This window comes from Cladosporium halotolerans (genome assembly GCF_011745625.1).
Source record: "Cladosporium halotolerans strain TM138-S3 chromosome Unknown Sca2, whole genome shotgun sequence".
Lineage (NCBI taxonomy): Eukaryota > Fungi > Ascomycota > Dothideomycetes > Cladosporiales > Cladosporiaceae > Cladosporium > Cladosporium halotolerans.
Window position 1 is genome coordinate 113,946 of NW_027191453.1, and position 25,707 is coordinate 139,652.

Genomic DNA, 25,707 nt, shown 5'->3' on the forward strand with positions numbered 1-25,707 from the left:
CTAGGTGGGTTTGCAGGCCGCAGATCACCGCGTAAATCGGCGGCCAAACACGAGAGCCCTGGCGCTAGCAGCCCGTCAGCCCAGCGGGCCTTCGCAGAGCCCAGCACCCCTGCTCGCCCCGAGACTCAGAAACGGCCGGCTCTGCACGCGGTCGAAGCCCGGGGTTCCTGGTCCGAAATCGTCTTGCAAAACAATGCGAGGAGTGCCTCCCGGCCTGCGGGACTCGCGGGTTGCGACATCTCGGAGCACAAACTTAGATCGTGCCAGTGGTGTGTGCCGCGTGCCATGCCTCTAAACAAAGCCCGCCCACGTAGAGGCGGCAACATGCTTTCACCCGCCCGCCGGCCTGAAGACGCCAGGCTGCTCCCTCGACGGCGCGGGTTTAGTACCTGTCGCGCATGCCACGGAAGTCTGCGCCCCCGTCGATCTAGCAAATGCTGATCTCGTCCAATTACGTCCGCCGTGCCCGCGCCAACACCGTATCACAGACACGCGACTTCTCCTCAACGGCCGCCATGCCCTATCCGGAGCGGCCCTGCAATAGTTCATCCATAAGGATGCCGACCAGAAAGCCTGTCTGTTGCTAATAATGTTCACCCTACTCCTCGTTCTCTCCTTTCCCGCTCGCTTCCCCATTGTGACGTTTCGTCCCCATATCCTACCGTCTTGTACTACTAATACTCGCGACTGAAGATTCCTCCCCTCGTTTTCCCATTGCTTTACGTCGTTCGTTCTACCCGATCCCTTTACACAGAGAGACCGCCGATCATGCTGCTCTCCGAGGCTGCCGGACGGCCCGTCGACACCAGCAACCTCTCTCACCTTAATGTTTGGCAAAAAGCCGTCGCCGCAAACCCCAATGGCACCGCCTTGATTTCATACCACCAGAAAGCTGCCAACTTCCGTTGGGTCAGCAACCAACACTCCGACGACGACTTCGTGCAATGGAGCTTCGCAGACCTGGACCGCGGAGCACGCAGATTAGCAACCACCCTCAACAGCCTATCACCTATCAACCGCAGACCCATTGCTTGCTTCTGCAACAACCAGGCAGAATGGGCCCTCCTCCTGTGGGCAGCCGCCTACCTCCACTCTCCTCTCGTACCAATCAATCCTAAGAGCGCGATTCGCAGTGATGAGGTGTCACACATGCTCAAGCTCGTCAAGCCGGTCATGATTGCGGCCCCTGACGCGGCAACCGCTAGCCAGTTGGAGGAGAGTCTGCCCAAAGAGCTTTTGGATACTATGCCTGTTAAGATCCTTCTTGCCAATCCTGATACCACAAAGACCGCCAACGAATGGCGCCTGCTCTCAGAGATCATGTCTGGAGAGCTCACACCTCCGGACACCCCGACGGATGCGGATCCTCAGGAGACTTCGGTCATTCTGTTCACCAGCGGCACCACTTCGCTCCCCAAGCCTTGTGCCCTCTCCAGTGCAATCACCGCAAACGCGGCACTCGCATACACAGAGCCCCGCGACATTACCGCCGGCCACCGCTTCATCCTCCACCTGCCCAACTTCCACTCCTACGGTATCGGCTGGGCTCTTGGTTTCCTCCTTGTTGGAGGCACGATCATCTACCCTTCGGAGGCTTTCGAAGCGCAGGCTTCGCTGGAGTGCATTGAGAAATTCAAGGCCACTCACATGAGTTTGGTGCCCACCACCGCGCAGGCTATGATCGTTCACCCCGCTTTCTCGAAGACCGACATCAGCAGTTTGATCAGCATTGACATTAGCGGTGCCGGTGTGCTCCCCAGCGTTGTCGAGTCCTGCGAGGCTGCGCTCAAGGTTCCCGGAGGTACCAGCTACGGTATGACCGAGAGCCCGTCCACTCTCATCTGGCCGATCAGGGAAGGCCCCGTCCTGCGCAACGGTGAAGTCCTCTCCGGCAGGCCCAGCAGGGGCGCTCGCGTGAAGATCTGTGAGCCCGGAACCACCACCGTCGTCCCTCGTGGTGTGGCTGGTGAGCTCCACAACGGTGGTGTGCAGGTCATTGGCGAGTACATGGACCCCAACGTCAAGACCGACAGCTTCTACGTGGACGCAGAGGGCGCCCAGTGGATCATTACCGGAGATCAGGCTGTCATGGAGGAGGACGGCGCTGTCCGCATTTCTGGCCGTTACAAGGACATCATTATCAGAGGTGGTGAGAACATTTCTCCTGCCAGCATCGAGGCGTGCCTCCAGAAGGCTGAGGGCGTCTACATGGCTCAGGTTGTCGGTGCTCCGGATGAGATGGCCGGTGAGGTTCCTATCGCCGTCATCGAGTCTCGCGGCGAGAAGGTCACTCCCTCAAACATCCTCAAGGACATGGCTTCTCAGGCTCTCGGCCCGGCTTTCGCTCCCAAGACTGTGATCAACCTCAAGGACGACCTGGGACTCGAGGACTGGCCCAAGACCGCTGCCGGTAAGATTCGCAAGGTTGAGTTGGCAGTCTACGTCCGTGAGTGGATCAAGAAGAGCGAGGGTCCCGCCGTCGATGCCAGCGCCCCGACTGTCGACTCCCTCATCAGGATCTGGAAGAAGATTTCTGGTGCTGACGGCCTTCTGCCCGAGTCTACCATCAACTCTTTCGCCGACTCTCTCATGATGATGCAGCTTTCCGGCACCGTCAAGAAGGACCTCGGCAGGGACATCACCGTCGAGGACTTCAAGAACTGCGACACCATCCAGAACCAGGCCGATCTTATCGACTCCAGGCCCTCGGTGACAGCTGCCGCCAACAAGCCTCAGAGGGAGGGCCCGCCCACCCTCAAGGACATGACGTACGTTCAGGGAGATGAGAAGGCCTACGCGAGCGCTAAGGCTCTCGTTTCCGCAGAGCTGGCTGCCCTTGCACTTCCCTGGGATGATGTCGAGGATGTTGTTCCCATGCCTGATTGGGATGCTGTTTTCGCGCACAGGTGCCGCCCTACCTCCTGGAACCTGAGATGGAGCTACCACGCGCCGTGCGGCGCTGGTGAGCTCGAGAAGGCCATGAAGGAGGTTCTGGCCTACCACCCGACTCTGAGATCTCTCGCCGTCGAGCGTGAGGACGACGTTCCTCTCCTTGTCACTGTCCGCGCGAAGCAGCCTTGGTTCAGAGCAGCTGTTACCTCCGGCCACAAGATTGAGAGCAAGGAAGCCCTTAACGACCTGCTCCTCGACCACCAGAAATACGACACCGCCTCAATGGGCGGCCCCATGTTCCGCGTTCACATTGCCAGCATCGCTGACGGCACCTCCGGTCTTGTCGTCGTGGCTTCTCACGCCATCTGCGACATGTCCATGACCAAGCTTTGGCTCGACGACATTGTCACCATTCTTTCTGGCGAGGGCTCTCCCATCCGCCACGGCTCCTTCGCTGAGTACGCATCTGCATACAACTCCCACCGTTTCGGCACTGAGGCCACAAACGGCGTCGATTACTGGACCAACAAGCTCCAGGGCATTGGATCCGTCCCCGACAGCACGCTCTGGCCGCCGCAGCGCACTCCCGAGTTCTTCAAGGGTAACGATTACGGCTGGCGTCGTCACGATGGTCGCCGTGCTCGCCCTACTGAGCGTCGCGTCTCGCTCTCTCAGAAAGTTGCCGCTCAGAAGGGTGTTCGCCGCATGGTCAAGTGCGACGACATCCACCGTCTGAAGTCCGAGCACGACATCCCCATCTTCATGCTGGTCAAGGCCGCCATAGCGCTGCTCAACATCAAGCACACCGGCGGCAAGGAGGCCATCTTCGGTACTCTCAACGCAGCCCGCAACTGGCCCTTTCAGAGCGACTACTCCGTCCTCGAGCGCGAGGCGTACACCAGCAACCCTCTCGACATCTCCGGCTGCACCGTCGAGTACGTGCTCGACCGCATCGCCGTGCCCTTGCAGAAGAACGCCGTCAGCTTCATGCAGAACGTGAGCAAGGGCGAGGAGACCAACTCAGCGTACGCGCACGCGCCCTTCCTGCGCATCGTCGACCGCATGCGCGACCACCTGGGCGAGGACGACCTGCGCTCCTTCGCCGAGCGCGAGGCCGACGCCGACGCCCTGCTGCCGCTCATCCGCCGCCAGTCCTTCAACTGGCTGCCCACCGCGCCCACCGCTCAGGGCCACCCCAAGGGCCTCAACATGCTGCAGATGCTGACGCGCATGGACAACGGCCTGACCATCACCGGCTTCGTCGCCGACGACAAGAAGTCCGTCGCACTCAGCTTCACCTGGGACGCCGAGCACATGACTCTCGGCGAGGCCAACATCGCCATCGACAACCTCGCCGGTCTCGTCAAGGAACTCTGCCGCGCGGAGAACTGGGACAAGAGCGTGAGGGAGATCATGGGTCTCGTCATGTAAAGTGTAGGAACGTTTGTTTGCAACTGAATATTGGCGGCTTCCGTTTTTTTGGCTTTTATCTGATAGCATTTGACTGCGAGGGGGGCTTTGCGTTCACACCATCGACCGGCATCGCGATGCCTGGCAGTTTTTTTGTTCTGTTGGCTGGGGCTGTCGTTTGCGTTTACTGGCCTGCGCGATTGAGGCCTTTCCTTTTTTTTCTTTTCGAAATCTGGGTTGGAGCACTTTTTTCTGGTTGCGGTCCGACACCTGTGTATATTTTGTAATTATGTCATTGTACAAATATGACTATCATCACATCATTTCGAATTCCATCAGTATGAATTGTGTTGATTTTGTGGTTATGTTTTATATCGGCGACTCGTCCGGAGCAGGCGGGGTGACATCTTGTGAGGCGGGCGGGCACAGGGTCAAGCGACGACGTAAGCGGTGCACGTTCGTCGGCTGTGTACATCACACCCACACCTAAACTACAACTTTAGGTACCTCCATCCCAAGGCAACGACATACTCTTCACAACACCTTTTCTTGGTCCTGTCGTCGCTCTCTCTTTATCACTTGCTCGCCACATAGCACATCTTGCCAAACCGAGCTACCTTCACCGACTCTCGACAGTGACCACCTAACACAGAGAGGGGCACACCTCTCTTTGTCCTTCGCTATACACCATGTTCAACCGCGACAATCTCTTCGGCAGCCGAGGCCAACAACCCTCACCTCAGCCTCCTTCATCCCGCGGACCCGTGCCTCAGCAGCCCCCTCGAGACTACCGTTCTCCCCAACAACCCGCCTCGTACAGCCAGGAACCCAAAGGATACGGCGGAGGCAGCATGCGCGGTGCTCCTCCCCCCAGCGGCGGCCGCAGCATGCAGCTGCGTCCCGCAAAGAGCCCGGACAACAGCTTCACCTTCGGCAACATCTGCGCCGTGTCCGCGCAGGACATCCCGCCCTCGCACGACGGCCAAGACGTCTACCTCCTCATCAACGGCCACTTCGTCCTGAGCGCGCGGCCCCTCCCCCAGTTCCCGCGCGGCCACATCAGCCTCAGCGACGCCCAGCGCACCTGGATGCAGGTCGCGCTGACGGACGTCGTGGAAGTGCAGCCCTACGACCCCTTCAGCCAGGGCGCGCAGAGCTACCTGGGCAGCATGGACGTGGAGGTCGGCTTCGCGGGCAAGAAGAGCACGGAGGCGCCGTACGACCAGGACGAGCTGGGGCGGGCGTTCGCGAACAACTTCCGGCACCAGATCTTCGCGCCGGGCCAGCAGCTGCTGATGGACTTCAAGAGCATCCCGCTGCGCATGACGGTGCGCACGGTCGAGCTGGTCGACATCTCGTCGCTGAAGTCGGCCAGCGACGCGGCGCAGCACACCAGCCCGCAGGCGCGCGGCATCCTGACGCCCGAGACGGCGCTCAACTACTTCAAGGACGCGCGCACGCCGATCAACCTCAAGGGCTCCAACCGGCGGCCCGCGGCCAACTCGGTCGTGCGCCCGGACTTCAAGTTCGAGGACATGGGCATCGGAGGCCTGGACAAGGAGTTCAGCGACATCTTCCGGCGCGCGTTCGCGTCGCGCATTTTCCCGCCGGGCCTCGCGGAGAAGATTGGCATCCAGCACGTCAGGGGTATCCTGCTGTATGGCCCGCCGGGAACGGGCAAGACGCTTATTGCGAGGCAGATTGGGAAGATGCTCAATGCGAGGGAGCCGAAGGTCATTAATGGACCGGAGGTGTTGAATAAGTTTGTGGGTCAGTCGGAGGAGAACATCAGGAAGCTGTTCGCGGACGCGGAGCAGGAGCAGAGGGAGAAGGGGGATGAGTCTGGGCTGCACATAATCATCTTCGACGAGCTGGATGCCGTCTGCAAGCAGAGAGGATCTGGCGCGGGTGGTGGAACTGGTGTGGGTGACAGCGTGGTCAACCAGCTGCTCACGAAGCTCGACGGTGTGGACCAGCTGAACAACATCCTCCTGATCGGAATGACGAACCGCAAAGACATGATCGACGAAGCGCTGCTGCGTTCCGGCCGTCTGGAAGTGCACATGGAGATCAGCCTGCCGGACGAGGCCGGGCGAGCGCAGATTATCAAGATTCACACGAACAAGATGCTCGAGAACAACATCATGGGCGGCGACGTCAATGTGCAAGAACTCGCGAGGCTCACCCGCAACTTCAGCGGTGCTGAGATCAACGGTCTGGTCAAGTCGGCGAGCAGTTTCGCCATGCAGAGACATATCAAGGTCGGCACAGTCGCGGCCATCGACGACAGCATCAAAGACATGAAGGTCGAAATGCAGGACTTCCTCCGCGCCCTGGACGAAGTCAAACCCCTCTTCGGTGTCAGCGAGGAAGACCTCCAGCGCGCCGTCGAGGGTGGCATCATCCCCTTCAGCCCGCACATCGAGAAGATCCTCGCCATCGGCGGCGACTTCATCAAGCAAGTCAAATCCAACACCACGCCCTTGCTCTCCGTGCTCGTGCACGGCCCCCGCGGCGCCGGCAAGACCGCCCTCGCCGCCCGCATCGCCATCAACTCCGAGTTCCCCTTCATCAAGCTCGTGCGCCCCGTCGACATGATCGGCATGAACGAGATGCAGAAGATCCAGTACCTGCAGAAAGTCTTCACGGACGCCTACAAGTCGCCGCTCAACATCCTCGTGCTCGACGACATCGACCTCATCATCGACTGGGTGCCCATCGGCCCGCGCTTCAGCAGCTCCGTGCTCGCCGCCATCAAGGGCCTGATGAAGAACAAGCCGCCGTCCGGCCGCCCGCTGCTCATCATCGGCACGACGTCCGAGAAGACCGTGCTGCAGCAGTTGCAGCTCGATTTCAAGGCGCAGATCGCTGTCCCTAACGTCAACACCCAGCGCGAGCTGGCGAATATCATGGAGCACAGCGGGGAGTTCTCGGAGGCGGATATCCGCTCTGCCATCGGGGCGATCGAGGAGACGACGGGCGGGAAGGAGATTGGCGTTGGTGTGCAGAGGGTTCTGCTGGGCATTCAGACGGCGATGCAGGACCGCGATCGCGCGACGCGGTTCGCGGAGGTCATGAGCGATGCTATTGCTGAGGGTTGAGATATAGGAAATGGATAGATCTGTGGGAAATATGCCCGTTAGAGGAAGCATATGCACTGATGATAAATATGAACCTCTTATTACACGCAGGAGTCGGAAGGAAGCACGCGACGAGCGAAAACGATAGATTTGAGAAGCCTTTCGTCACGAATACCTACCTACCTCTACCTATGTACGTACGTACATGTACCTCTCGTGCGAGCTCCGCAAAAGTCCAACGCCCGACGCGCATGAGAAAAGCGCCCCCCTCCATGCCCGCGCGGTCGCAACGTGCGAGGAATAAGCCGGTACGTCCACGCGGTCGCATTGCGTCCGCAGAAAGGCTGCAGCGTTGGGCGCATGGGTTGTCCGTCACGGGGATGGATGCGCAACGATCCCGCCGACGAGCGAGTCCGGCACCCGCCAAAGAGATAAAGTGAAGTAACCGAGACAAAAGGCAATGACGCACCCACAAAATAAGGTACCCCTCCATCCACGCCCTCCCCCCCTTCACCCACCCCTCCACAGCCCAACATTTGCCAAAAAAGCAAATAAAAAGTCAATTCCCATAGCAATCTAGCCATTATCCCCGCTGACCGCTCCTTGCGTCCCTGCATGCTCCTCTCCGTGGGTGCCACGTCTCATCTGGCCCTTCCCGCGAAAGGGGCGAGGTGGTGAGCTGTCATGGCGTGGGCTTGGGCGACCGGCCGTTGGTGCCCAAGAGCCAATGCCGCCGTGCCCGATCTCTGCTCTACCCTAATGTACGTACGGCGGGCGGGTCGGCTTGATGCGCGAGCGAGCGGGCGTGGGGTCAGAAGTCGTGGGGTAGTAGGTATGGGAGGTGAGGTACCTGGGTAGCGTGGATGTTGATGCTTGGGGCGTGTTTCGGGGGCTGAACCTTGGGGCGGGGAGATGTGGAATCGAGTATATTTTGCGGGTGGTATAGGTGAGATTGGCGGGATGGGTGGAGGGAGTGATTCTTAGATTTTTTTTCAGAAATGTCGCGTGAGTGTTCCGATTGATGGGAGTTTGATGATTGATCGAATGCTTGTAGGTGCTATCGGCGTTGCCCGTCTACTAAGGCCACGTCCACGCCATCGACGATGAACGTGACACCCAATCCATGCTGATCAATCAATTGCGTCCTCACCGGCGCCGTGGATCGCAAGCAGGATTCGGCGATGACGGGACGGATACGGACGAGAGGGCGAGCTCGCGCAGGCTGCTCGACCGTTCCACGACTTGCGCGGTCGTGTGTGCGGATGCGCTTCTCGCGGCCAATCGTTGCGCAGGCGGCGGCTAGGCGTCGACCGCGCCCGCCGACGTCGTTCGCGCACCTCAGGCCACGCCACCGGCCTGCACGACCGCCCTCGCACTGCAGACGCCGGGCAGCGGGTCGATGGCCAGCCTCGCACACGCTCTCGCCCGCCGCTCTGTTGACAGCTGCCATGGCAGGAAACGTGCGGTGGTAGCACCGGTGGCTGCAGCCCCCGACCGACGCCGTCCTCTCGTCTGACGAGCCTCCACCTTGTCAGTCCTCCGTCGCTGCAGCTGCAGCCCGGCCGCCGTTGGGAGTTGGGCGTCGGGCCTGTCCTTGCTGTCGCCATGCACCCTACTCTACCTCACGCTCCTTCGCCAGCACCGCCCTTCCGTGCCACCCAGCACCACCACCACCAGCAGCGGCCTCGCGTCTCCCTCTTCCGGCCTCGCAAGCATTGCCCGTCTTCGCCTTAGTCCCGCACGCGCGCGCCTGCATGCGCCGCGCCCAGCGAGCCCCGAGTAGTATCATCTGAGAATCCTCCTCCTGCCAGCGCTTCCCCCCCTGGCGACGCTCTTTCACATGGCCGGCCGCGCCAATGCTGCTCCCTCACTTACTCCGCGCCCCAGCTGCCCACGCTGGAGGGCATGCAGCTAGCTGATTAGCTTTGCGAAGAAACCAATGGCGGCACTGCCGGGCAGAGGTCTGGGTCCGCCGGACGCGGGCATTGGCGATGGCCGCCTCGATCTTGTGAAAGGTGGTGCATGTGAAGTGATGTCGCCCGCCATTGCCGCTGTCGTCGTCGTCTCACAGGCCTTCGGCCGCGGGTAGGCGAGCCGACGCAGGCGTCTCGTCGGCTTGGAGACGGGAAGAATGCTCGTCCTTGTCGTCGCCCGTGGGTATAAATTGATGATCGCGAGGGGGAGTAGGTTTGACTTTCTCTTTCTTCCTTTCTCTCCACTTCATCCAAGCCCACTGCCATTGCCATTGATCACTCTGCATACCATCTACCTTATCGTAAACACTCATCGCCCCTTACAATCAATCAATCAATCCATCAATCATGGCCACCGGCTACTACCAGTACCAACCATCCGCCACCCTCCCCGTGCCGGTTCCCGGCAAGCAGCCTCAACAGCAACCATTCCAACCTCGCCACGCCCGCAACCCTTCCGGCTACAGCCAGCTCTCCGCCTCCCCACCCGAGCGAGCAGAGAGTATTTCTACCGGCGGCGGCCTGTACTCGTCGGCGTCAAGCAACTATGCCGGCAGCGACTACGACAGCTCCACGGCCGGCGCCACCAGCGTCGACCTGCTGGACTACATGAATGAGCGCCTTTCGCAAACTTACAACCCTGTCCCGCTCGATCGCAACATGGTGAAGCAGGCGCAGATGTGAGTTTCTCGCGATTCTGTGAAGTGGCATGCGGCAAAGCGCTGACAGAGCAATTGCGAATAACAGGTCCGGCGAACTGAACGCAAAGAACCGCGAGCTTCTCGCACTGCAAGCTCAGGCACGCGCGCGGTTGGCTAAGACGCGGGCGAACTTCGCTGACGGCGTGAGAGCTGCGAAGGAGACGCAGAAGGATCTCGAGTGGACGCAGAAGAAAGTCAGGTCAGTAGCTTGCAGTTCGCGCGCAAGTCACGATTAGCAACAACGACTGATCAGGACCAACAGCGCCATGAACCGCCGCGCAGCAGAACGCTACCCCGAGCAATACCGCGCCGCGAAAGCCCGGTATCCCGCTCCAGTGGACTGCTGATCGCCCAATTCGCACTCCTGCCTTTGCTTTGTACAAAAAGAAAGAAATTAACAAAACGGCGGCAAAACCTCACGACATTTCCGGTTTTCAACGACAAACTCGTATTTCCTCAACGATACCCACGGCCAGGCAAACACCAGCTCCACCAGCGAGCTCAAATCTCATTACTTCACTTACATACCCACGCAAAAGCCGACGTCCAAACAAGCTTCCCGCCCGCGAGCGCCCCGACTCGCTCCCCTTGCATGCCCGCTCTGCAGCCGCCGCGCACGTGGGCGTCGCTAGCGCTTGTGGGGCCCTTTTTGCAGGAGGGCACGGGTTGCTGCGAGGCGCGACTCAGGTGCCGGCATGGCTGGCATGGGCGTTGCTGCGAGTCGCTGGGATGGGCAGATGCGGACGGGTCGGCCCAATGGCCGGGATTTATGTTGGCGTTTAGGGGATTGGATTGGAGGGATGGGGACGGGGACGGGGGCGGCAATGGGGGTTTATTCTTAGATTGAGCCAATGGGCGGTATCTCAGTTTCGGTGGGCTGAGGAGGGGATTTGGGCGCTTGGGTGGGGTTGGGTAGGAGGTGGGAGTGGTGTGGTGTGGCGGGTAGAAGATTGTGCGTGACGATTGTATGAGATTTACGGTCTCCTTGTTCCGGGTATATTGCGTTGTCCCGTGACCCCAATGGCCAGGATGTGGAGCCCAAACTCGATCGAATGCCTAGTGGTCTCTCACGTGAGCCGAGAGAGGGCAATGCACATGTATGCATAGACGATGTTCAACGGAACTCCACTAGAGACTAGCCCTACGCTTCCATACCCCCAAACGCCCGCCTCACCTCAAACACCACGACAACCCCTCCCTCCAGCAGCACCTACTCCAAACCCCTAAGCACTCCCAAAACCCACTACCTCAAAGCTCCTCCTTCCCTTCCCCCTTCGCCTTGCCCCCAAAGCCAAACATCCCCATCAACATGCCTCCCAGCGAGCCTGTGCCACATTCAGCCAGCGGCCCAACATCAGCAGTCACACCTCAACTCACCACCCGGCGGATACGCCTTGCCATCTCTCTCGACTTTCGGCCCGCAGCTGCAGCGCTCGCTCTCGGGGACGGCGTCGAGGACGGAGGGGATGTGCGAGCCGCAGCCGTACCAGGTTTTGCCGTCTGGGGTTGTTAGTGATGAGTTGGGTGAGGTGGGAGGGATTTTTTCCCCTTGTGGATGGGGCTTACGGCAGGTGCTGCAGGTTACGCCGTGGCACATTTTGATCTTGGTGTTGGGGTTGGGTTGGAGGGGTTGAGGGTGAGGGATGGATGGATGGATGGCGGGGTTGAGGGGCGGAGTCGAGCTGCTGAGGTGTGGAATTTGGCAAGCGAAGTGCAGGTGGTCTCCTGATTTGCTTCGTGAGGCGGACAGTAATGACGAATAAATTATTGACTCGGATTTGATTCTAGATGCAATATGATGATTCGTCCAGTAGCAATTTGGTGGCATCCAAATTTGTTGCACCTGTTATGGCCTTTTATCATTTAGCTTTGTGTTGCTTACGCTGTTTGACCAGAGGTAGATGAGAAATCCTGCCAACACCATATGAATCGCTCTCAAGACAATGCGCTACATACAAGTCGCTTATCCAACATGCACACCAAAAACAACACCGACCAAGCTTCATCCCACAAGCCCAGCCAGAACCTTCAAACTGTCCCCATCAAAACCCTCCGCACCTCCTTTCTCAACAGCCTCCCTGCCCATCGTTCCCAACTCGTAGAATCGCGCTGCCCGCTCGAGAGTCGCGCTAGGCTGCACAGCCTTCAATGCCTGCTGCAAAACGAGCACGTTCAGCTGCATGCGCGCGTTGCCGTGGCTGTCCATAGCCGGTATGAGCGTGACGAGCTTGATGAGAGCCGCGTTTGCCAAGTCGTCCAGGTGGGCGGTCAGGAAGTCGTACTGTGCTGGCAACAGGTGGATCCCGAGCTGTGCGTCGTAGGAGGCGATGGATGTCGCCAGGGCGAGAACGGCGGGGTCCGGGTCGTTGTAAGGCTGGTTCAGGGCGTAGGTGTTGCGCATGGCGGTGCTGGTGCCGTGCAACAAGTGCAGACGGAGGTCAATGTGTAGGGTCCGCAGGATGAGAGAACTGAGCTCGGAGAAGCTGAAGACGACGCCGTTGAATTGCTCTGCTGTGGGCTCGTCGAGGGGTAGGTATGGGTGCGCGGGCGCCGAGGGAAGGTTGGCGTTGATGGTCCAGCGGCGGGAATGGTGAGATTGGAGATTTGATGTGTCGACTGCTCGGGGCGAGATGTACTCGAGCGATTTGCTGCGTGTTGCAAGCCACTTCATACTGGTGTGGAGGACGCAGAGAGCGCCCAAGGCTTTCCGGTCGTGGATGAGGTCTGCTTCGTCGAGTGGGCGCTGTAGAGTTTGAGAGAGGAGCGCCGAGCTCTCTTCGCTTACAAGGCCGGGTATCTTCTCTTCATCGGTGCTTGAGAGGAGATCCACCACAGTTTGCTGGACAGCGCCACCAGTGGCAAGGTCTGCAGCGAGGCGCATGCGCGGTGTCTCGTCTTGTGACATTTGGGCTCGCTGCAAGAGACCCTTTGACCAATTGTAGCAACGGTCATAGTAGCTGCGCATTTGTGCAATGACTAGTTGACTGAAGCTCTGCTCATGAGGCAGGCTATCAAGCATCTTGCACACACCTTGAATGATGCTAAAAAAGCGGATGACACCCTTGAATATTGGCTTCTGTGCATGCTGCTGCCATTGCGGGTCCGGCTGGAAAGCCGAAATATCGTTGAAGCATTGGGAACACAGATCCAACAAGGTCTCCTCCAGTTGCGGGTAGAACACATTGATGAGGAAGTCGTCTAAGAATGACTCAAGCGTGGACGCTACAACGCTCGAGTTCGGAGGTACCACTTCCCGCAATCTGTTCAGGAAAGACAGACAGGGCGGCAGTAGAATGCTCATGTTGAAGATGCTTGGTTCCACCAGAAGCTTATGTCCTGTGGCTGAGCGATCCGGCAAAGCGTCGTTCTCGTCACTCTCCTTCCTAGATTCCCGAGCATTGCGATTCACCAAGCCTGGAACCGATGCTTTCAGGATGTATTCTAAATCTTCGCGTTCCGTGGCCAGCTCAGCTGATTTACTGTCAGTATCTGCAAGCTTGAATAGCCTGCGCGTCTTGTCCCTCGGCCTTGACTTGAAGATGTTGGCAGAAGGGTCATTTTCCTGCCGAGCTCCATGTCCAAGATTATCACTCGAAGCCAGGTGGTCGTGTAGTAGAGTGCGGATTTCGCTTTGCAAGAGCTTCCATAACTCCCTGAAACTGCGGTTCAGTGTGGGCCCATCCAAAGAGCCCTCACGTTTCAGCACAGCTGCAATGACGCAGTGCAAGACCGAGTGACCTTCGGCGATGGCCTCGAACTTGGCGAAGAGCGTATTTAACAAATCATTGAGCGTAGCATTGTGCTGTTCGCCCAATCCATCATTTAGACTGAGGGTCTCGGGTCGTGTCCGGGTAGCAGAATGCATTGTGTTTGGATGCCGTTGCTCGACCTCGTTGTGGGAACGCTCGACAACTCGGAATAGTTCTACGGGCAGTCTCTGCTCGATCGCGTCTATCACAACATCCAGGCGGCTCATGTTGTTCAATGCCTCTGTCAGTAGCTGGATGTAATAGAAGGTGTCCGCTTCAGGGTTACGGGTCGTGTCTTCTTGCATCGGCTCTGTGCCGTTGTAACCTTCGAAGAATGCATGTAAAGCCCTATCCTCAGGAGATATTGCGCCACGGGCGGGATCCCTTCTTGCGTGGGCCTTCCATCGTGCTTCGCAGTAGGGACTTTTGAGGTAAAGGTGACTGTGAAGCTCTTCAACCAGGATGTCCGTGAGTGAGTGCTCTTGATTACCCAGGTAGACTCTGAGGTCACTCAAAGCTCCGATTTCCTCCAATTCTGGCTTTCGAATGAGCTTGAGCGCATCTTGTAACGTCTCGACTGCGGCCAAAAACCGCTTCTCGGAGATCTCTGCCTCAAGCTTCTCAGGCACTGCCTGCAATTGCTCAATCGTGGCCAGCACGGAGAGCATATGATCGTACTCTTGGCTACTCTGAGCGAAGGCCTTCAATTCTGGTCTTGTTGAAGCCAGGCTGCCTTTCGCTGCAAGCAAACCAGCCTTCAAGGTTCTTACGCGGTGCTGCGAGGCGAGGATGGCGGCTTGAATTTTGTGGAATGTTCCTATGCTGCTGTTGAATCCTTGATGGTGCTCGTTCACGATGACCTTGAGGGCGTTCTGGAGCTGTTCGTGAGTTTCCTGGAACTGGTCGTATTGGTCCATCAGACCCAAGGAGCTTTGGTCGTTGAGCTGGAGTGCAACCTTGATGGGTATGCAGGACTCTGATGCCATGAAGGACCATTGTTGTTCGATATAGCGCAAGATCTCTGTGAAAATGGTCTCAGCAACTGGAGTGTATACAACCTAGGAACAACCGCAGACTGACCTTCAACCTGACTACCGGCCTGCCCATGGAGACCACCTGGCCGACTCCTGCTACGACTTTTACTCCAAGTACTTTCATCTCTGCTCTTTCTGGTGGCATCTCCTCTATTCAGTCTTCCTGGCGCGCGGACGCGAGCAGCGCTCTGTCCACCAGCACCAAAGCCTCCATAGCCGCCTGGTCCTCGAGACCGCGAACGCTCGTCCGCGCTGTTGTCGCGACTGCTGTCAAAGTCGTAGCGACGGACGCGATCGGAAGCGCTGGGACCGCCGTTTGCATATCCGCCGCCATTGGACTGAGGTTGCATCCAAGACATGCTTGCAGTGAAGGGTTGGGTGGGTGCCGATGCGGTCGGTGATTAGCTACTTCATCCCAATGCGACGCGCATATGGTGACTGGCACAAGTTCCAGTCAACCTTTCCAGAAGCTGTGACGTTCAAGCCGTGTCTTCTTGCAAATGAAAGATGGTCTTGCCTTGTAACTGTCCCATCCCGTCCCACCTCGGTGGTCGACGATCATTGGCGCGCTGGCGCGCTGAGGCTCTGCGGGAGCGCTCCGGGGTGCTGCAGCTGCGCTGTTGGCCCGCCTGTCTACAACGCGACATTCACTTTCACTTTTGTTGGACTGTATAAACACCTTTCACAGGTTCATTTCTACTTTTTCTCGCACCACTGCACCACTTGATACCTCTTTTCATACCGTATCGCCAAGCTTTTTGATCACACGAAAGACCAACCACTTCACGAGCCCCCAACATCTCCCGCCGCAATGGCGGCTGTCCAGAATGGCCTCACCAACGGCCACGCGAGTGGCGATGATACTGCACGCTACACACGCTTTGGCGACATTCCTGCAGTCATCGATATCCCCGTCCGCGGCGAGGATGGCGATGAGGCGGTCAACCTTGACCTTACCGAGCTTCAGGACGACACCGATGAGCTTTGCGATTTGCTAGGGAACGAGAATGCAGCAAAAAACTACTGGATCACGATCGCGTTGGCATATGTTAAGGAGAAGAAGGTGGACATTGCAATCGATATGATCAAGAGAGGGCTGCAAGCCTTTGAACGAGGGAAGACAGAGGACCGACTCGCCTTGCTCACATGCCTTGTTTGGCTGCAACTATCGAGAAGCAGACAAACACGCCGCACAAAGCCAGATTCGGAACACGAAGATCAGCGGAACAAGGACAACTTTCTCCAGGATGCTACCGCGACTCTGAATGACGCGATGCGCTTAAGTCCCTCTTACCCACCCTTATCCCTTGCTCGGGGTGCTTTGGGCTTGCTAAAGGCAGCGCTTTTTACTGGTCAGACTGCAGGTCGTTCAGGAGGCGACCGCAGCAAACAGCTGACGGACGCCGCCAAAGCGTTTGAGGAGGCCTTGCGCCATTCGAATGGAAAAAACATGATCGCATTGCTGGGTAAAGCGAGGGCAACATACACTCTGGGCAGATACGCGGATGCCCTTCAGATGTATCAGCAGGCTCTGGAACGCGCGCCCGACATGATTGACCCGGACCCTCGTATTGGTATTGGATGTTGCCTGTGGTCGTTGGGTCACAAAGATCATGCGCATGCCGCCTGGGACCGCTCCCTCGAGCTCAACCCGAACTCAAGCATTGCGCACACACTCCTGGGCTTGTACTTCCTTGACCAAAGTAGCCGCTTTGCGACAACGGACGAGGCATTCGGGCCCTTGTACAAGAAAGCCATGACCGTCCATACGCAGACAGCTTTCAAGCTTAACGACATGCAGCCGCTGACCTGCGCTACCTTCGGAGGATATTTCTTGCTGAGGAAGAATTGGGCAAACGTGGACAAGCTGGCGAAGCGTGCTGTGGAGCAGACTGACACAACTGCTATCATGAGTGATGGCTGGTACCTCCGCGCACGTCAAGCGCATTACCAAGATGACACCGCTAGTGCAGCAGAATGCTACAACAAGTCCGATTTGGCAAGAGGAGGTGATGAAAAGGGATATCTGCCTGCAAAATTCGGCGCTGCACAGCTCAGGATAGCGAATGGTGACTTCGACGGCGCGAAGTTCAGACTCGAGAAGATTGCCGCTCAGAGCAGGAGCCCCGAAGCGATGACTCTGCTAGGCATTCTTCATGCTGAGGATGTGTTTGCAGCACAGGCCGCTGGCAGCAAAGAGGACAAGAGCGCAGAGCGCAGAAGAGCAATCGGGCTTCTCGAGCAAGTGAGAGCGTCTTGGCGAGACCCCAAGAAGAAGGTTGCGCCGGATGCCGCTGTGCTGCTGAATCTTGCCCGTCTCTACGAAATTGATGCACCCGAAAAGAGCCTTGCGTGCCTGCTGCAAGTCGAGCAAATGGAGACAGAAGGTATTCCGGAAGAGGAGCGCCCCGAGGACATCGAAGATGAGGCCGAGATGAAGAAGGCTCTTCGTGAATTGATCAGCCCGCAACTGCTGAACAACATCGGATGCTTCCACTTCTACGGAGAGAAGTACGCGCTGGCTCGCGAGGATTTCCAAGCTGCACTAAATGCCTGCGTCAAGATGGGCGACAACAACGAGTCAATCGATACCGATGCTCTCGTCACTACCATCAGCTTCAACCTTGCCCGGACGTACGAATCAGAAGGCATGGACGAAGAGGCAAAGAGTGTCTACACCAGCCTTTTGCAACGCCATCCCGATTACACAGATGCCAGCCTCCGACTCACATATATTGCGCTCAACACCGAGCCAGAAACTGGAGCCAAGTCGATGAAGCAGCTGATGGAGTCCGATCCGAGCAACCTTGAAATTCGCAGTCTTTACGGCTGGTGGATCAACAAGACCAAGAAGCGCACGCTTGCACTGAACGAGGATGCAGAGCAGCGCCATTACAAGCACACTCTGCAAAACTACGACAAGCACGATCTTTACTCCTTGACTGGCATGGGAAATCTGCACCTGGCAGTCGCGCGTGAGATGCCCAGATCAACAGATCAGGAGAAAGACAAGCGCAGTGGAGTTTACAGGCGTGCTGTTGAATTCTTCGACAAGGTTCTGGCTCTCGATCCGCGGAACGCCTACGCCGCACAAGGCATGGGTATCGCACTCGTGGAAGACCGGAAGGACTTGCAGAACACCATTCAGATCTTCTCCAAGGCCCGCGAGAGTATCAAGGACTACAGTGTCCACCTCAACCTTGGCCACATTTTCGTGGATGTCAAGCAGTTCGGCCGCTCAATCGAGAACTACGAGATCGCGCTCGGCAGAATCAAGGCGACAGACCCTCAGCTTCCTACTCTTTTGGCATGTCTCGGCCGCGTCTGGCTGTTGCGTGCTAGGTCCGAGTCCGCCGAGTCCCGTCTCGAATCAATGAAAACCTCACTTGCATATTCGCGTCGCGCACTGGAAGCGGCCCAGGGCGCCAAGGACGAACTCAACCACCGCTTCAACGTGGCTTTCGTGCAGATCCAAATCGCACAGCTCGTTAACGGCCTCAAGGAATCGCAGCGTTCGCTCACAGATGTCGAGACCGCAAGTAAAGATCTCGACGACGCTATCGAAGCCTTCAGCGAAATCGCCAAGGCGCCCAATCCGCCTTTCCCTGCTGGAGACATCGAGCAGCGTGCTTCCATGGGCCGCAACACGATGAAGCGTCAACTTGCCGAAGCCATTAGCAAGCAATCCGAGTACGAGCAAAAGAACGCCACGAAGCTCGAGGAGTCGAAGCGGGCGCGTGAGGCGGCCATTCAGCAGCGCCAAGAGGCGAAGCGTAAGCAGCTTGAGGAGGAAGAGGCTCATCGCGCGAAGATCGCCGAGGAGCGGCGACGCATGATGGAGGAGGACCGCATGCTTATCCAGCAGCGACTCGAGGACGAGAAGGCCCGCGAAGAGGCGGAATACACAGATGACCCCGAGACAGGCGAGCGCAAGAAGCGCGAGAAGAAGCCCAAATCCAAGGGCACTGGCGGGAAGAGAAAGAAGAAGGGTGACATCGTCGACAGCGATGATGACGGGCTCGACGGCACAGACGGCGACTTTGAGGGCGGCGAGAAGCGGAGAAAGAGCAAGAAGAAGAATCGCAGTGAGAGAAGCTCGGTCACCCCTGGCGGCGACGGCTCAGACGACGAGGCCGCGCCCAAAAAGAAGAAGAGAAGACTCGCCCGCAAAGACGCTTCCGCCAAGTCCAGCAAGTACAAGTCGGCAGATTTCATCCAAGATTCTTCCGACGAGGACGGCGAAGGCGCGACGCAAAATGCTCGTGAGCAGAGCGAGTCGCCCGCTGCTGAGACTCCTGGCGCGGATGGGGATGAGCGGATGTCGGACGCGGGTGGAGACGAGGAGACCGAGGCCCGGCCTTCACAGAGGAAAAAGGCAGCTAGGGTGCTCGATGATGATGACGACGAGGATGAGGGCGAAGGTGAAGGAGAGGGTGGGGATGCGCCGCCAGTAGCAACGGCAGATGATGTTCCTGCCGCTGGCGATGAGAACCATGGCTGAGGAAATGGAGTTCAAAAGGGTGGCGTAAGATAGATTGACGGAATCTGTACTGCTGAGTTACTCACAAGCGAGTTTCGTATTTTCTTCACGCCCAGCCTTAATCATTGTACGGAGTAGAGCGTGACTGGGATGTATTCATAAGTACTTGAGCCATTGCCCCAAAAGTGGAGTTTCCCCAAGAATCGTCGTGCCTAGCCCTTTCTCTGGACTACGCTGCGGCGGCTACTATGCTGGCGTTTTCCCAGCCCCATTCCCTCTGAAGCTCCTTGATGCGCCCTTGTGTGGCACACCCGGTATCCAGCTCGATAGCCCGTAATACTTCTACCACTAATGACCTCTCGTCGTCCGCTTCCAAACACGTCCCAGCGGCGAATAACGGCAGTAGCATTTCCACGCGGACTGCAGGGTGTGGTCGACCAAGCGCTATGCCGAGAATGACGTGTGCATGGTGCAGCGCTCGCGAGGACACCTCACGATATGCTTGCAATCGAGAAGAGCTTTGCGTCTGCGTGGGCTTGCTCAGTAGAAGCAGCACTCGGGTAAAGTGATAAAGTTGCATCGTGGCGGCGCAGAGCGGTATAGAGAAGAACGTCTCATTGATACCTGTTCGTGACGTTGACTGCGAGCCAGGTGTGGCGCTCGTCCTGCGAGACACAGGGTGTCGAAGCTGCGCGCTTGGTTGGAACGCGATAGGCAGGCAAGCATGCCAAGCGTCAAGCTGGGCAGTGACTTGTTCCCAGACTGATTGTCGCGTCGCGATCTCTTGGGAGGGCAACGATAAGTAGTTCATCGTGCGTAGGACTATCCAGAGAAGGGTATGGGCTACGAGCTGGACGGTCGAGCAACGATGACAAGGATCCGCCTTCAATCCTTCAGGATCAAAGTACAACGATCCACTTTGGGAGACCTGCAGGCCGCAACTCTGCCACATAGGGAAGTCCTCTGTATCGAGCAGAGTTGGCGTGCGGTTGATGTAGGCTGCTTGATAGTCGGCTCTAGCAAAATTCCAAAAAGAAGCTCTCCGCTCAAGTGATGTCTCCAGAGGATTCTGAGGATCGATCGCTGACGGCCCGAGAACGCTGAGAAGCGACTTCATGCCGCTGAGGTGCCTGTATTCTGTTAGCTTGACGTAAAGCTAGTGTGTGACTCGGCGAAAGGAACGTCTCGAGCCGAGACTGGCGTCTCTCAACGCTTGGTAGTGCTAATGCAAAAGTTCGACTTACTGTGTCCACCCTATCTCAGCACTGTCAAGCGACTCGTACAGTGAAAAGATCGAAACAGCCAGTAAAAGGTCGTCCGAGTTTGCGGCGGTAAGTGTCGCAGAAGTTGCGGGTGATGCCGGGTCGCTTAGACTACCAGACAGGGCTTGCAAGTACAGTCGTGAGTACATGATTGCTTTGTCGTAGTAATTTGCAGCTTTGTAATACCAGTCGATTCCCAAGGCGTCGTTGATGACTTCCATTGCTGCGGGTTTCTGATTTTGTCGCCCGAGAAATGGCTTTTGGCCGCGGACACGGCCCAGCTGTTTCGCAGCCACAGCCGCTATTGAATTTTTGAGTAAAGCATCTCGCAGAGCCTTCAGTGGTACCAGTTGGCCGAAATGCTTCTCGCAATCGAAGAGGTCCATCCAAGGCCCAAGTGACTCGCTGAAATGTCGTATCAGGAAAGCCATCTCATGTTCTCTTTCATCCGTGATTATCTGACTCGTGTGAAGCTGTGTTTCTGTGGCCCACATACTTCCGCTATCGACATTCAAGCCAGACCCTGGTGTACTGAAAGCTTCTATGGTGGGATGTGGTACTGTCTTGTCCACCTCATCAACGATGTTTGGCATGTCTGGGATGAAACCGCATGAGTTATTGTTCTTCCCATAGAACGAATCAGGCTCAAGGTCAAACCATGCAGGATCATATTGACTCGGATCCAGCGCGTCATTCAAGAGGCTGTCGATATCCATCTCCGATGAGGCAGGTGGAATAAGAGGTAACGGGTTGGGGTTCTCCGAAAGTGGTAGCAAAGCCGGATCTGGTTTGAACATTCGCGTATTGGCCTCGCTTTTCGGCAAACCAGATCGAAAGACATCCTGCTGAAGATTTGGCGTACTCTGCTCAGATGGGTTTCGCCGTCGTCGTGCATTCGAGAAATTTGGTGAGTCATCAGTTGCGCCTGCCAGTGTGCTACGAGGGCTCTACAGTAAGTTAGCTCGCTGTTTATGATTGCATAGTTGAGGACACCATACGTTTAGAGACAGGTCGGAAAACTGGCTTCCTGCAAGCTCCTTACCAGCTTCGCCTTCATATTTCTTCCGTAAAGAAGCACCTTCGTCAACAAATTTGCGCTTCTTGTCGTAACCGGGGCACGGCTTGCCGAGCTTCTCGCAGCGAAAGCATGCCGGATGTCTCTTGTCGCACTGCAGCCGAAGAATCAACGAGTTTTCTCAACGACAGGGCGAAGTTTCGCATCTAGAACGAGTGCAGAGAACTTCTTATCTGATTGCCACGAAATTGACATGGAGTAGTGAATATAGTCCAGAGGGAACCCATGGAGCCCGCAAAGCATCTTTCGTGCGAAACTTCCGTCTGCCAGCCCGCAGGGTTTTGGCGCACGTAGACAGGGTGGAATGCATACCTTGACTCGTCGTTCTCGACATCTGTCGCAGGCCCTCTCTGTTGACGTGCCCTCCGCCATCAGTGGCGCTAAACAGCCGAACTGTGGGCGGTGACGGCGAGGTGGGTTCGGCTCCGCTCGGAATGAGGCAGGGAGATTGACGACCTATTACACGAAGGCTGTATAGGTACAGTAGTTCGCAAAACAACTGTTGCCCTTTAGGTAGAATCTTGCCGCTGGTGGCCTGGGCACGAGATGAGGTGCAGTGGCAGCTCTTGGTACGAGGTCAAGGTTGCTCGCTGGAGTACTTCCTAATTGGGCGGATTTGGTGGGGCTTCGTTAGGTCAGCCCTAAGCAACTCTGCCTTCGCCGCCCCCAGTACTCTACTGCCACTGTCGACTACATTCCGGCACGTTTCCATCAGATTACACCTCAGATGCTCAAACGACACGCACGGGAAACAGTACGACCACCATATCTGCCTCGATCGCCATGAAAATCCAGCGGGTGCGTGATCCGTTCGACCGACGTCATCCGTCTAGGGTGAAGCCATGCGCATGATCTAATTAATGTCTGATGATGTAGATTTTCATCTACCCCGTCAAGAGTCTTAGACCTCTCGAAGTCTCAGCAGCTGAAATTACGAATGAAGGCCTGCGCTTTGATCGCCAATATGTGCTTATCAAGCCCCCAACCGGCGACAATCATGGACTAGCTGAACACATCACGATCAAGTCATACTTCGAGCTTGGTCTTTTTCACACCGCCGTAGACAGGTCTTGGAGCAAACTCACTATCACGCAAACGCAGGCTGAGGCGAATCGCTCTATAGTCATTCCTCTGACCCCTTCGCCACTGAGCCTCATGCAGGCGCAATCCTTCCAAGTCAGCATCTTCGGCACGAAAGCAACTGGTCTGGATATGGGTGAGGTAGTCGCTCAGTACTTCAGCCATCATCTCAAATTTCCCGTCCGTCTGTTGTACATCGGAGGTAGTGGGCAAAGAGAGATTCCTGGCTCAGTCTACATGCCGAAGCATTACACCGCCTTATCGGTTTCGGTCAACGACAAGTTTCAGCCACAGCGCCTGCGATTTGCCGATGCTGCGCCTCTACTTCTCACCACAACCGCGTCCGAAGAGGATGCGCGCCGGCGTCTGCCACCTATTGCTCGGACAGAAGACATCATTATTCGCTTTCGCCCCAACGTACACGTTGACACCGGCGATGAGCAAGAACCGTACGGTGAAGATGGCTGGAGCATGCTCTCCATTCGTTCACAGGCCGACAGAGAGCAAGAAGTATCCGTAAGATGTCTGTTCCGAACGGTCCGATGCTTGAGCCTCAACGCCGACCTTTCCAAAGGAGGCATGATCGCTACCAACCGTCAGCTCTATGGGTTGCTGGCTAAGGACCGCAGGGTGAACGAGAACTTTCCCAGTCAGTGCAAATGCCTCTCTTCTCATGGTTTGTAGCTAACAAGTCTCCAGATAAGCCCGTATTTGGACAATACGCATGCGCTGGCCCATCAGGTGCCGTCCTCCGAGTGGGCGACGAAGTGGAGGTCACCGAGCGAATCAGCAGAACGGGCACACCTTCTTCGCAGAGCCCCATCACGCCAGTCACTTCGAATGGGCCCATAACCCCAACTTGAGTCCTGAATTTCTTCGCAAAGACAAGAGTATCTCTGAATGCCTCTTGCTGTGAAACGCCCAAGCTTCTAGTCAGCCGAAAGCAACGTGAAGCGTGGACTTTCACTCAGCTGTCTGGTGGAACATTTTTCACTGGAATGCGTCAGAATGCACATCCTGGCGCAACGTGGAGGCAATCCCGCACATCCGCTGGTATTGGGCGGGCTATGCACGGCTGACGACGACGCCGCTGTCATATCCCTGCCTCTATCATGCACCCTCCACCGAAGAAGCGAAATCTCTCGTGGATCCTAGGAGTTCGCACTCGCTAACCAGCGAATGCAGAAAGCGCACGAAAGATAGGCGTCACCGGCTTGGATTCGGTCGCGGAGAGGATTCGAGCCGCGGATATTGAAGGACAGCGGAGGGAATGGGCCGGCAGTCTCGAGAATGATTCAGAGACAGCATTGAATCGAGCGAAGCCAGGGACACATAAGCTATACTATTCACATGCAGAAAAAGACTTGGGGTATCTATGCTGTTACAAACTCCGAACGCACAAAGCAAAAAGTGTCTCTCCATTTATCCTTGCCTCAGCAGCAGACGTCCCATGTTGTCATTACCGAATTTTCCACGCTTCAAGGATTCAGAATCTTTGCAACATCCCTCTCCACAGAAGCTCACTGCCTGGGAAATGGCAGGCCACCCAGACTCGCCGCTCTACCAGATAGATTCAGTTGGCTTCCTGACGCTGCCTGATTGCGAATGTCTCGAGGGGCAAAATTACTGCCCGAGTTATGCGCATGCAGATGCGGTTGGAAGCTTGGCCCAGTTGCATGGCTAGGCACCTGTGTAGCAGAGGGCACACTCTTAGTGCGCCCTGCTGCAGCTCCTGCGTAGAGAGACGCTGTGCTTTCAGGAGGGCCGGGCATTCTCGGCTGCGAATGATCGTTCAAAGCAGAGTGAGAAGCGGCAATGCCTTCAAGATGGAGTCTCCATGCGGCCCTTCTCTGCTCCACCGTACGTAGCTCCTCTTCGTTCAACGGGGCGGCAGCAGCTCCTGCGTAGGAGGGCGCTGTGCTGCGAGGAAGACCGGGCATTCTCGGCTGCGGACGATTGTTCATGGCAGCTTGAGAAGCGGCGGGCCCTTCGAGACCGAGTCTCCACGCCACCTTGTTCTGCTCCACCATACGTAGCTCCTCTTCGTTCAGCGGGGCGTCAGCAGCATCGGCTTGTAGCACTTCCATCGTGCGGATGGCGCAGATGTCGATCGACGGGTCTCGCGCGCAGCCACGGTCGATTTGGGCTTGCATGATCTTGCTGAGGACGTTTGGATCAAGGTCGAGCCCGAGCTCGTTGCTCACATCCTCGAGGTGAACGGGCATCGGAGGGTAGAGATACTCCTTGGTGTTGCGCTTGGCGTGTCTCTTAGGGTTCTTCTTGTCGACGACTCTCTTCGCCAGGGTGGTCTTGAACATCTGAGTGTTGTAGATGTTTGCCTCGAAAGTACCTCCGGCCAAGAATCTGTAGACAAAGACCGGCTTTTTCTGACCGAAGCGGTACGATCGCCCAATCGCCTGTTCCTCCCATGCTGGGTTGAAGCCAAAGTCAAAGATGATGACCCTGTTTGCCTCTTGCATGTTCAGCCCCTGCCCACCCGCGCGGGTCGATATGAGCATCACGTCGACACGGCCGGCTTGAAATTCAGAAAGCATCTGCGTGCGCTTATTCATGTCGACACCTCCGTCGATTCGGCGAAAGCTGATCTTATCTCTTTCGAAGAGATCGCGAAGATAATCCAATGTTGGAATGTTGGCGGAAAAGACCAGGACCTTGTCCCCACATTGCTTCGAAAGCCGTAATATCTGCTGGAGCAGGTGGGTTTTCGCAGACAAAGTGGGATCCAAATCGTCGCTCAAGTCTTTCACAAGCTCATCAACGATTGCTTTGGTGAATCCGAGCGAGTAGACGTCTTCGTCACCGGGTACTTCTGGAGAGGCTGCATTTGCTTCTCCACGATCCAATTCGGTTGCAAGTGCTTCGTCGCCATCTGGATTCGGTTGTGCGGGATCATGAGCAAGCATGCCACCAGCTGCGTTCGCGCTTTTGTTCTTCCCCTTTTTTGATCTCG

The 25,707-nt window shown here is 56.9% G+C and overlaps 9 protein-coding genes across 9 annotated transcripts in view; 5 read left to right on the top strand and 4 right to left on the bottom strand.

Annotated features, from left to right (window-relative positions):
- Nucleotides 1–768: 768 nt before the first annotated feature.
- On the top strand, nt 769–4,323 carry WHR41_00549 (uncharacterized protein; the record flags this gene model as incomplete). Its single annotated transcript, XM_069369155.1, has 1 exon — nt 769–4,323. The coding sequence occupies one exon, from the start codon at nt 769–771 to the stop codon at nt 4,321–4,323; it is 3,555 nt and encodes a 1,184-aa protein (XP_069233856.1).
- A 668-nt stretch (nt 4,324–4,991) lies between these two features.
- On the top strand, nt 4,992–7,403 carry WHR41_00550 (uncharacterized protein; the record flags this gene model as incomplete). Its single annotated transcript, XM_069369156.1, has 1 exon — nt 4,992–7,403. One exon carries the CDS (start codon nt 4,992–4,994, stop codon nt 7,401–7,403), a length of 2,412 nt encoding a protein of 803 aa, XP_069233598.1.
- A 1,755-nt stretch (nt 7,404–9,158) lies between these two features.
- WHR41_00551 (uncharacterized protein) lies at nt 9,159–10,746 on the top strand. The gene is made up of 3 exons (XM_069369157.1): nt 9,159–10,035; nt 10,103–10,255; nt 10,319–10,746. The coding sequence occupies exons 1-3, from the start codon at nt 9,704–9,706 to the stop codon at nt 10,401–10,403; spliced, it is 570 nt and encodes a 189-aa protein (XP_069233719.1). The 5' UTR covers nt 9,159–9,703; the 3' UTR covers nt 10,404–10,746.
- Nucleotides 10,747–11,008: 262 nt separating this feature from the next.
- Nucleotides 11,009–11,709, bottom strand: WHR41_00552 (uncharacterized protein). The gene is made up of 3 exons (XM_069369158.1): nt 11,623–11,709; nt 11,434–11,556; nt 11,009–11,381 (listed from the first exon to the last, which is right to left on the bottom strand). Exons 1-3 carry the CDS (start codon nt 11,651–11,653, stop codon nt 11,305–11,307), a joined length of 231 nt encoding a protein of 76 aa, XP_069233599.1. The 5' UTR covers nt 11,654–11,709; the 3' UTR covers nt 11,009–11,304.
- Nucleotides 11,710–11,857: 148 nt separating this feature from the next.
- WHR41_00553 (uncharacterized protein) lies at nt 11,858–15,358 on the bottom strand. Its single transcript, XM_069369159.1, has 2 exons — nt 14,886–15,358; nt 11,858–14,826 (listed from the first exon to the last, which is right to left on the bottom strand). The coding sequence occupies exons 1-2, from the start codon at nt 15,196–15,198 to the stop codon at nt 12,059–12,061; spliced, it is 3,081 nt and encodes a 1,026-aa protein (XP_069233668.1). The 5' UTR covers nt 15,199–15,358; the 3' UTR covers nt 11,858–12,058.
- Nucleotides 15,359–15,650: 292 nt separating this feature from the next.
- WHR41_00554 (uncharacterized protein) lies at nt 15,651–19,340 on the top strand (the record flags this gene model as incomplete). Its single annotated transcript, XM_069369160.1, has 1 exon — nt 15,651–19,340. One exon carries the CDS (start codon nt 15,651–15,653, stop codon nt 19,338–19,340), a length of 3,690 nt encoding a protein of 1,229 aa, XP_069233665.1.
- A 1,219-nt stretch (nt 19,341–20,559) lies between these two features.
- Nucleotides 20,560–22,188, bottom strand: WHR41_00555 (uncharacterized protein; the record flags this gene model as incomplete). Its single annotated transcript, XM_069369161.1, has 3 exons — nt 21,969–22,188; nt 21,580–21,750; nt 20,560–21,528 (listed from the first exon to the last, which is right to left on the bottom strand). The coding sequence occupies exons 1-3, from the start codon at nt 22,026–22,028 to the stop codon at nt 20,560–20,562; spliced, it is 1,200 nt and encodes a 399-aa protein (XP_069233666.1). The 5' UTR covers nt 22,029–22,188.
- Nucleotides 22,189–22,439: 251 nt separating this feature from the next.
- On the top strand, nt 22,440–24,157 carry WHR41_00556 (uncharacterized protein; the record flags this gene model as incomplete). Its single annotated transcript, XM_069369162.1, has 3 exons — nt 22,440–22,454; nt 22,533–23,385; nt 23,436–24,157. The coding sequence occupies 3 exons, from the start codon at nt 22,440–22,442 to the stop codon at nt 23,597–23,599; spliced, it is 1,032 nt and encodes a 343-aa protein (XP_069233718.1). The 3' UTR covers nt 23,600–24,157.
- A 99-nt stretch (nt 24,158–24,256) lies between these two features.
- Nucleotides 24,257–25,707, bottom strand: part of WHR41_00557 (uncharacterized protein) — a gene marked incomplete at both ends in the record, with an annotated part of 5,552 nt that continues 4,101 nt past the window's right edge. The window contains one exon of the mRNA XM_069369163.1: nt 24,257–25,693. Within this exon, the coding sequence (XP_069233667.1) occupies nt 24,257–25,693 (1,437 nt within the window). The remainder of the gene's footprint in view (nt 25,694–25,707) is intronic.

Excerpts from the sequence above, each read along its gene's own strand:
- WHR41_00552 (XM_069369158.1), bottom strand. The coding sequence starts at position 11,653 with ATGTGCCACGGCGTAACCTGCAGCACCTGCC. Across the intron at positions 11,557-11,622 it reads CGTAACCTGCAGCACCTGCC|ACGGCAAAACCTGGTACGGC; the intron begins GTAAGCCCCATC and ends TAACAACCCCAG. Across the intron at positions 11,382-11,433 it reads CAAGGCGTATCCGCCGGGTG|GCTCGCTGGGAGGCATGTTG; the intron begins GTGAGTTGAGGT and ends AATGTGGCACAG.
- WHR41_00551 (XM_069369157.1), top strand. The coding sequence starts at position 9,704 with ATGGCCACCGGCTACTACCAGTACCAACCATCCGCCACCCTCCCCGTG. Across the intron at positions 10,036-10,102 it reads ATGGTGAAGCAGGCGCAGAT|GTCCGGCGAACTGAACGCAA; the intron begins GTGAGTTTCTCG and ends TGCGAATAACAG. Across the intron at positions 10,256-10,318 it reads TGGACGCAGAAGAAAGTCAG|CGCCATGAACCGCCGCGCAG; the intron begins GTCAGTAGCTTG and ends CAGGACCAACAG.
- WHR41_00553 (XM_069369159.1), bottom strand. The coding sequence starts at position 15,198 with ATGTCTTGGATGCAACCTCAGTCCAATGGCGGCGGATATGCAAACGGC. Across the intron at positions 14,827-14,885 it reads GGCCGGTAGTCAGGTTGAAG|AGATCTTGCGCTATATCGAA; the intron begins GTCAGTCTGCGG and ends CCATTTTCACAG.